A 10,760-nucleotide genomic window follows, 5' to 3' on the forward strand; every position below is an offset into this window, starting at 1 on the left:
GAGCTCTTTGCATCTCTGTCAGTTGGAAATAAAGACTTAAAGACTTAAATTACTTAAATCTAGGCTCCAGCATGGTCGTAAAAATGTAGTGATCCAATTTCAAGATGTTGACAACCCTTGGATCCTGGCGAAGAGAATAAAGAACTTGATCTACAAGTCCAACATACTTAGCAGAATAGCTACAGATCATCTCCTCCTTCAGTTTCTCAAGAAGCTTTTCCAAAAGTCTATTAAGGGTTCTGCTTGTTGTTAGTTTTTTAACATAAGTTTCTGATTTTTCCTAAAAATTTTCATGAAATAGCTGCAAATGATGTAATAGGGAGGAGGTTCCTAGATGGTTAGGATCCCTACCTCTACTTACTATGGCTTTACAAAAGCTACAGATGGCAAAACAAATGGATTTGGGTAAATATAATTCCACACAAAAGATGTGGATTGTTTCATTTTAAGCCCATGAATGACAATGACTGTTTTCTTATGGGAAAATCTGCTTCCACTGGTACCCAATTTACACAAATAACATCCTCATCATCAACATCCTCAATAATGCATCAGCTATTTACATATTAACCTCGCCCTGTTGCACTTCTACAGTAACATCCTTAATTTTAATGTCAGTATCTTTACTTATGCTGCTCATCCCTACATTTGCAGACAGTGCAGAATGGTGGAAGGAGGCTTCTCTACGAGTACAGTATCAGAAAGGTTATTCTCACACATAGCACTTATGGACACACTTAGACTCTCCTCAGGGTTTAGTGATGTTTCAGGAGAACACATAGGGGGTCATTCAGACCCACTCGCGAGCGGCCCATTCAGACCCACCATCGTGACCATCTTTTTGCACGCTCGTATATGCTGTGGGTGGTGACCCACAGCTATACGAGTGTCCAGGAGGGCACTCCATTTTAATGCAGGAGGGCCCTGATTCAGAGCGAGCACTCTGGTCAGAGCGTCCGGCTCTGAATCAGGCCCATAGTTTGTTCTTCTGCCTTAGGGTTTTTTTTAGCACTGATTTTCCAGTTTTCATTTTTTTTTACAATAGACAAGGAAGAAAAACACAATCTCCGGAGCTAAATAGATTCACATGAGTATATATACAAATAGAAAAAATGTTGTGTCCTTCAGATGAATATATTAAATAATACAGCAGCAACAGATTGATTATGAGCTTGTGAAGTATATCTGCGCTTATCCTAATAATATTGTGAAATGACAGAAAATATCAGTCAGGACTCCAATACTTATGTCAAATACTCATATTATTTAATATAAATTCCACATAAAAAATATTTTAGAACACCTATTACATATAATTGACTTTATATAAGAAAACAGTTAATAAAAAACCTTGAATTAATGAATGTTTGTGGACCTCAGAATGTCAATAATGCTCTATATGTTGCATATACTTAACTCTACATATACACCAAATGAGCCTGAAGTAAATGAAAAGTTCAATAATAATTGTTCACGGACATCCTGAGAATAATGATGTTTAGTGCTGGTGCTTAATTATGTCCATAGATTTTAGACCATAAATATTAATAAGGTTTGAACAGTCTGTTTATATACACCACTGTTAATCACAGTAATATTGATATTTATTTGCACTTTGGCTGGACAAAATATTGGATAGTTACCCAGTCACTTGTGCTCATTGTATACTGCACATTAAGGGGGGAGGGGTCCTTATGGTTCCTGTGCTCAAGTCCTCTGTCCCCCTGGGGAGTGTCTCCAAATTTTCAGCTGATTTGTTGTGGAAATAGTCAGCGCTGGCTCAGATCACTTTATGCCTGCAGGCAACACATAGCAGGCTGTCACTCCTATCAGCAGAAGAGCATTTGGAGTCCGGTGTATAATCGCACTTAGTTTGGAAATCACTGGAGAGGTACTGTATGTATAGTCACAATCACAGTGTCCACAAAACGAGGGTTCAGGTCTGACTAGTTTTGCTCCACAATTAGGGGGCTTTATCAAAGAGTAATTTGTGGACACCGTGATTGTGACTATACATACCTCTCCAGTGATTTACAAACTGTAGGCCTGATTGAGACCCAGTCGCTAAGCTGCGGATGCTCACTAGGGGCGATTAGCGCACATCTGTGCATGCGTATGCATCATAGTACGAATGCGCAAACCAGTCACTGCGGCTGGGGATCGTGCGCTTGTAGTACACAGACTGGGCGCTACTTTGAGTGGGCGGCTTTATACTCCTGCCATCGCCCCCTAAAACATAGAGGGCGTCCTTAAGCCAGACAATGCGATTGCAGGATTTGCATACCCGGTCCCTTTTGGCAGTGAGCATTCACAGCTTAGTGACCAGGTCTGAATCAGGCCCCATGTGTGATTATACACTGGACTCCATATGCTCTTCTGCTGATAGGAGTGACAGCCTGCTGTGTGTTGCCTGCAGGCATAAAGTGTCTGAGCCAGCGCTGACTATTTCCACAACAAGACAGCTGGAAATTTGGAGACACTCCCCAGGTGGACAGAGGTACTTAGCACAGGAACCATAAGGACCCCCGCTTAATGTTCGGTATACCGTGAGCACAAGTGACTGGGCAATTATCCGCTATTTTGTCCAGCCAAAGTGCTAAAAAGTATCAATACCACTGTAATAACAGTGGTGTATATAAACAGACTGTTCAAACCTGATTAATATTTAGGGCTAAATTTACTAAAGTGAGAGTTTTTAGAAGTGAGTTTTAAAAGTGATGTTGCCCATAGCAACCAATCAGATTCTAGCTATTATCTTCTATAAGGTGCTATTTAAATGTTAAGTAGAATCTGATTGGTTGCTATAGGCAACATCACTTTTAAAACTCACTTCTAAAAACTCTCACTTTAGTAAATGTACCCCTTTATGGTCTAGAGTGGAAACTCTATGGACTTAATTAAGCACCAGCAATATCTCCACTAAACATCATTATTCTCAGAATATCTGTGAACAATTATTATTGAACTTTTCATTACTCAAAGGCTCATTTGGTGTATATGTAGAGCTAAGTTTATGAAACATATAAAGCATTATTGACATACGGAGGTCCGCAAACATCCAGTGTTGAAACACTCATTAATTCAAGGTTTTTTATTAACTGTATTTTAATATGAAGTCAATTATATGTAACAGATGTTCTAAAATATTTTTATATGTGGAATTTATATTAAATAATATGTGTATTTGACATAAGTATTGGAGTCCTGACTGATATTTTCTGCCATTTCACAATATTATTAGGATAAGCGCAGAAATACTTCTATCTTTTCTTTTACACCTCTTCTAGCACCTGAGTGAGAGGGTCTTGCATCGTCATGTGAGGTCTGACTGATAGCAGTTGCAAAACCACCACCACTCAGAAATAAAAGCCAAAGCCTGAACCTTCATTTGCCACTGCATGTGGTGAATGTTGTAAATTTTATGTTTTTCTGCAGTCAACTTTCCCTTTATTAGAGGTGTTCTATTTCATTAGCAATGTTAAATATTGTTCTGATTTCAGATAACCTGACTTAAACCCTCTATTCCCTTGAGCACTGGCTTTAGTAGATGACTTATCATCCTAATGACTGGTGACAGCAGCTGCAGCGCTAGTACTTGGTTGCTGCTTCTGCTGTTCTATCGATTGATCTTCCTGATCCATATTGACACACTGTGCAGATTATTAACACATTGACCCTGCATCTACTGTGCATTAGTCTTGTATCACAGGCCTGCATGGCATTCACAAGTCTAAAAAACAAAAAAAACGTAAACAAAAAAATTATTTTACATTTTTTATAACTCCACACAAACTGTCTGCGACACACTGTGCAGATAGCATGGTGACCATGAAGCTACTGTGTGTATCACATGCATGCCTGGCGTTCACTAGTCTAGACAAAAAATACACATTTAAAATAAAAATATTTTTTTCTTCTAGGTTTTTATAAAAGGTGCCCACTGCCCCTGCTTGAGACTGCAGTACAGCTCCCTACCTGAATCCACTTCACACAGACACAGTGCCCCTGAATTATATACAGACAAGGGACACTCTGTGCACTGCTGCTAAGTATTGCTGCAAAGCTATCTAAACTAGCATTTTTTCTTCCTAGCACTAGAGCCCTAGCTACACTAACTCCCCTGTGGTATAATATGATAGGAGGAGAGATGATGGTAGATGGAAAGATAAAAGTGATGAAAGATAATCTAGTTATTGTACAAATCATATATAAGTTAGTCATTAATATACCATAATTGATTCTTAAGCAAAGTATTTCAAACAATGAGAAAAAAACCTTATCCAAATATCCCAAAGTCCAAAGCACTTTGCAGAATATATAAATCTTTGATTTTTAACCTTTTTTTGTTTAATATAGAAACAACATATAAATAAAATGAAATCATTACTCATGTAACAAAAATTTACGTTTGCATACTGTTTGTGTATTTTATCTTTGTTGATGCTAATTAGATATTAGTACTTTAAACATCTTTGTTAAAAAAATGGTTTCATACATCTAGAATAGTGTAGTTATAAAATACCCAACCATCAGCAACCAAGTTGTGTTTAATTTAGTGTAATGGAGGCAATGCAGTCATTTTATATTCAATGAACATAACTAATTATTAGGTTTAAAACATTTTACTAGAGACATATTAGATATGTATTCAGCTGTGAGTTTGCTAAGTATATGTGGAGCTTCAATGCAATGTGAGTTATCTTATGAATACTGAAGTAAGCAATTTGTTTAAATGCACATTTTTGTTTTATTCAGAGAGCGTAAAATGAGCAGGACATAAAACCAAATTAAATTCAATTATAATTTATTTTATGGTGCATCTAAATTTATACTTTATAATTTCAAACCTAAAATCTTTTGTAAAAATTAAGAATTCATATGCTTTCAGAGCAAATAAATAAAATAGTATTATTATTATATTTTATTTATATACACCACAAGGGTTCCATAACACAGAACATAGGGTATTGTACACAGCAATATTATGTAAGTACATAGAGTCCAGGCAACAAATTTAGATAATAACATAACTTCTGCTTGCAAAATACATAACAACATAGAGGAGACAGTAGAAGAGAGGGTCCTGCTTGTGAGAGCTTACATTTTACAGACGATATGGGCGGACACAAATGGAGAGAGTAAGGTGAATGGAATTGATGCAAGAGATATAGGGAGGTAAAGATGTGAGTGAGATTAGTATTAACTTAATTATTTATTAAACATGGAGCTAGTGGAACAACTGGCAGAGGGGGAGCAGCAGAGGTAGATTGAAGAGAATGAAGAGAAAGGAAAATGAAGCCAGAATGTGGTAAGCCAGTGAGGAATAGATTACAGTTTTCTAGGCAATGCATAACAAGGGCATGAATGATAGTGCTATTGGCTACTGATGTGAGAACTGGCTTGGTCCTGGAAATATTACATTGGCGGAAGTGGCAGGATTGGGAGGGAAACTTCATATAGGGGAGTGAAGAAGAGGGCAGAGACAAGGATGACACTGAGACAGTGGACTTGGGAGACAGAGGAGAGGGAGGTATTGTCAAGAGAGAGGGAGAGGGGACTTTGGGGGGGGGGTGAAGACAATGACCAGTTTTTTGAGAGGTGTTAAGTATAAAAAACGGCAGTGTCATTTATAAGGAAATGGCCTACAGACATCTTACCAAAATAAGTATAGCAGCAGAAATCATTGGAGGATGCAGGTAGGGGTGGGGGAGGTGAAAATATAGAGAGGATTTGTAAGAGCAGGGAATGTTCAATGGTGGGGGAATAAATAACAAAATCAAGTAGCATTAGAATAGAGAAATTAAACTTCAATTTTCCAGTGAATATTTCATTGGTGACCCTGGAGAGGGCAATTCCAATGGAATGGAGAAATCCAGAGTGGAGTGTGTCTTTGAGGGAAAGAGAGGAGAGATAAGAAGTTAGGTAGTTGTTGACAACCTGCTGAAGAAACTTAGTGCTTAGGAAAGGAAAGAGATGAGGCAGAAGCTGTAGAATGGTGGAGTCCAGGGCATGCTTTAGTGATGAGAGTAAGGTACCAGAGGAGAACGACAAGTAGAAGGGGTGGCTGGTGTGGGAGCAGGCATCAGGAGAGAGTGTTGAAAAAACAAATCATCCTGCACAGAAATAATATTTCTTATATTGATATTATACTCCTATCCATAGTTATCAATATATTCCTCTGGTTGAGTATTTATTCATTGTATTTATTTATCTTTACTCATGAGGTATTGGTTATGAGATATGGTGCCACCAGACTCAGTGCCTGATTCAGCAAGGATCACTATTCTGCTAGCACGCACACACCGCAGTTGGTAATGTTAGTGGTGAATTGCAAATGTTTGCTATTGCATTGCGATCACAGCTTACCATAAGGACGCCAACTTCCCCTTACACACATCCGTATACTTGGGCAACATAGCGAAATAATTGGTAACATCGAGTAACATCGGACACAGTTAAGGCAGGTCAGACCTCACTCAGGAATTGCTAACTTCAGCACACGCTATGAGGCCTCAGGCTGCGTATGGAATTGTAATGGATAATTTGTGCACGCTCCTGCAACGAAGTCCCAAAGCACTGGCATGCCTGCGTTCACCCGACCACCCCCCCCTCACCACCCACAAAAGGCACTTCCTGTCAATCACTGTGCTTTGAGGTCTGTGTAGTGATGCATTTCCCATCACTATTGCTAATTCACGCATGCGCACTGCAAAGCATACAAATGCGCAATGCGAATAAATCGTCCGGTTGCGTGCGTCTTTGCAACTGCAATCCTTGCTGAATCAGGTCCTCAACATAACCTTTAATGTTTATAACTTAAAAACATTTTGATTTTATCCTGAATATCATTGGTGATAATATAATAAAATCAAGAATTAGAAGGTGAAAAAGGATAATGGAGAGTGAATAAAAAAAAATTTAATGATTTTTTTCTTTTTTAACCATGCGCGTATCTATTAGTTATAAACGCCTCATAATAGACGCACGCATTGAAGCAACCTGGCAGACGGCCTCCTCACACAAGGAAGGCTAACAGTCTGCAGTGGCGCTGACACATGTGCCTAACAACACACTCCAATCCGATAAACAACTAAATAAATTGGAATTGTGTTTTTTCCAGAAGGCAATAAGCGAATAAATCCTAACATAATAACAGATATTTTCTAGATTACAATTGATTCACTGAATACAGCCAGGGTGTTTGTATATGAAATAAACCCAATTGAAATATTGTGGTTGTGGGTGTTAAAGTTGAATGTTTATTTGCAAAGAATACAGCTAATGCTAGGCTGAATATTGAATATCCCTGAGAAAACAATATATCTCTAATATAAAGAGACACACTATATACAGTATATCAAGGGGTAATATTTATATACTACAAAAATCAGTCATACACGTCACATAATTGAATAAAAAGAGAGACCATCCCATGGCTGCAAGGCCAAGATATGTATGTGAACAAACAAGTAATTAATTTGAATTAATGAACAGCATATCTGACAAAGTGAATTGATTGATGTAGAATCATTAGAAGCTTATCATAACTGTCTACTGCTTCCTGACAGTATCAATACTAAGTATCAATTTCTAAAGATACACAGACTATTGTCTCAAGTAGAAATGATACTTGTATATCCGGGTACAATACATAGAATGTAGCAGACTTTTTGAGAACAACAAATCAACACATTTACTGAGCTAACAATATAGTGCATAATAACATGCAAACCATAGGCTCTATTCATCCATCTATATATGACCAATAAGAGGCGTTATAAATAATAGACACATGCATGCTTAGAAAAGAAAAAAAAAATTAATATTTCTTTAATTCACTTTTCATTATCTTTTTTCACTTTCTAATTCTTGAATTTATTATATTTCGCCAATGCTATTCAGGATACAATCAAAATGTTTTTAGGCAATAAACATTAAAGGTTATGTTTTAACAAGTAACACAGCACATTACAGTATTTCATAATACAATTGGAAAGGTCAAGTGTGTGGAGGGGGAGTTTGATGGGAGGAGATGTTGCAGTGGATGATTTCAATTTTGCATGTGGGAGCCAAAGTCAAGTGTAGAGAGGGAAATGAGAATGGCCCCCCATAAGAAAGAACAGTTGGCGAGGTTGTGTCAGTGGGGAATTGCCAAGTTTCAGTGAGAGTCAGCAGGTCAGTTAGAGAGGAAGAAGTCATGGCAAGGAATAATAAGGTTTTTTTGTAGCTTGATCTGGTATTCCAGAGAGTGCATGAGAAGGGGAGGGAGGGACAAAAAGAGATGTGGATAAAGTTTGGAACAATTTATTTTTTTCATTTAATTAATAGTCTGTTAACACTAAATTACAAGTTTACCTTATACATAAGGCACCTTGCAACATTTATAAATATATTTGCAAAATTCAGTAAAATTGAGAATGCTGTTATAAATGGTCTACAATTGGAGTGAAACCTTTTGTTCTCTTTTATAAGCAATGCCTCCCATAGTGTCCTTCAATAGGCTTTAAAATATATAACGTGTAGTATGCATTGTGCAATAAGTCATCCCTTTTGCTTTATCAAAATCATTTTCAGTTATGAAACTTTGAAAATTTATGTAGAACAGATAGTAGTGCTGTGCTCTAGTATTACGGAGCAGCTCAATTCAATATAATATTAAATAGGTAGAATATTTTTGAGTGCTGTGGGAAGGTAAGGGGTAAGGGATAAGATGTTGAATAAATAAAAATACAAAAAAAGTAAAAAAATACAAAAAAGATACAAAGAATTTTATGGAAAGGAAAATAAATAAAAATACAAATAAAATTAAAATGAAAATAAAAATTAAAATAAAATGAAAATAAATGAAAAATAAAGCCTCCACAGACTGCTAGCAACTACCACAATAGGAGAAGGAGAACACAGCCCCAAATAGGGTAAGATTAGGGATAGCTGTTGCCGCACACTGCAGACCCCTACCAAGCGGTGTGTCCACACCTTTCCCAAGCTCCGAGCTCTGCTCCCCACTTTTTCCTAAAAGGCTACAAACATTAAAACGCACCAATACAGTGACGTTTGTTTATTACATATGCTTCAACTGTTTTTATTCTTGGTTGATTTCACACATTCTATCTATATTTATTTTAATTTATTTTAATTTTATTTTAATTTTTATTTTCTTTTTCATTTTATTTGTATTTTTATTTATTTTCCTTTCCATTTTATTCTTTGTATCTTTTTTTGTATATTTTATTTTTTTTGTATTTTTATTTATTCAACATCTTATCCCTTACCCCTTACCTTCCCACAGCGCTCAAAAACATTCTACCTATGAAACTTTGAAAAATATCATATTTTCACATTCATTTTATTTCATTTTTCTCCCCCAGAGTTTTTTGATGGATGTCTTCATTTCCTCATTCCTCAAGGTATAGATGATTGGGTTCAACATTGGTGCTATGATAGTGTAGAACACGGTCACCAATTCATCAGCTTGAAATGTTTTGGATGGTCTCATATAAATGAAGACACAGGGGCCGAAGAACAAAGTTACTACTGTAAGATGGGACGCACAAGTAGAAAAGGCTTTACGTCTCCCTTCAGTATTTCGTATTTTAAAGATTGCCTTACCAATGCCTACATATGATATTAGGACAGTCAGAAAGCAGCCAAGTGATACAATCCCACTATTGGTCACTATCATAGCATCAATCATGGTTGTGTCAGTACATGCCAGTCTTATTAGAGGCGGGATGTCACAAAAGAAACTGTCAATTTCATTAGGGCCACAGAATGGCAGCCCCATAGTTAATGTAGTCTGGATGTTGGAGTGAACAAAGCCAATAGCCCACGTTGCTGCTACCATCCAGAGACAAAGCTGCTTACTCATGATGGTGGAATACTGCAGTGGTTTGCAGATGGCTGCGTAGCGATCATAAGCCATAGCTGTAAAAATAAAACATTCTGCACAGGCAAAGAAGTGAAAGAAGTATAGTTGAGTGATGCAGCCATTAAATGAAATAGCTTTCTTGTCAGAAAGGAAATCTACCAGCATCTTTGGCACAGTTACAGATGAATAGCAAAGATCAATGAAAGACAGTTTACCGAGGAAGAAATACATTGGGTTGTGGAGACGATAATCTGTCCTGATGGTCAACATGATTAAAACATTCCCGCACAGAAGCAAAGTGTATAACAACAGAAACAGTGAGAAAACAGCATACAGAAGACTGTGTGGGAGGGCAAAAGCCACAAAAACAAATTCTGTCACTTCAGTTGCATTACACTTACCCAGAGTAGTGCTCGAAATATGGGATTTCAGTGAGTTTATTACGTCCTTTGATATGTTATTAAATGAATCCATTTTCATAATACCAGCTATAATGTATACTGAGAAATACAGTATTTAGTAAGTGTATCAGTCAGTGTCAGTTTTTTCAATAATGTTTTTAAATCACTACATACTTATTGAGGTTGACAAGAGACACATATCCATTACAGCGAATCGTTCCCATTTTTCTCACAGCTAAAACAAATCAAAACATGTAAAAAAAAAACCCATAAAAACTAAAAAAATAAAGAGGAAATGGGAAATTATTGTATATGCAGTCTCCTGACCATTAATTACCTGGTCGGATTACAGCCAGTGCGATTGGATCCACACACTCATAATTTGAGCAATATCCATGCTAACGAAAATTGATATCTCATCTGTGAACAAACAATTATTAAGTGTATCAAACACATTAAACTAAAATTAAAATAAAATCACTATAATTGCC

At 36.8% G+C, this 10,760-nt stretch overlaps 1 protein-coding gene across 1 annotated transcript; it reads right to left on the reverse strand.

Annotated features, from left to right (window-relative positions):
- Positions 1-9,346: 9,346 nt before the first annotated feature.
- Positions 9,347-10,342, reverse strand: LOC148526568 (olfactory receptor 4E2-like). Its single transcript, XM_088470222.1, has one exon. It carries the CDS (start codon positions 10,340-10,342, stop codon positions 9,347-9,349), a length of 996 nt encoding a protein of 331 aa, XP_088326348.1.
- Between the last annotated feature and the right edge of the window lie 418 nt (positions 10,343-10,760).

The sequence above is a fragment of the Taudactylus pleione genome, unplaced genomic scaffold (genome assembly GCF_031769625.1).
Source record: "Taudactylus pleione unplaced genomic scaffold, aTauple2 ptg000095l, whole genome shotgun sequence".
Classification (NCBI taxonomy): domain Eukaryota; kingdom Metazoa; phylum Chordata; class Amphibia; order Anura; family Myobatrachidae; genus Taudactylus; species Taudactylus pleione.

Coding starts and splice junctions, on each gene's coding strand:
- LOC148526568 (XM_088470222.1), bottom strand. CDS start 10,342: ATGGATTCATTTAATAACATATCAAAGGACGTAATAAACTCACTGAAA.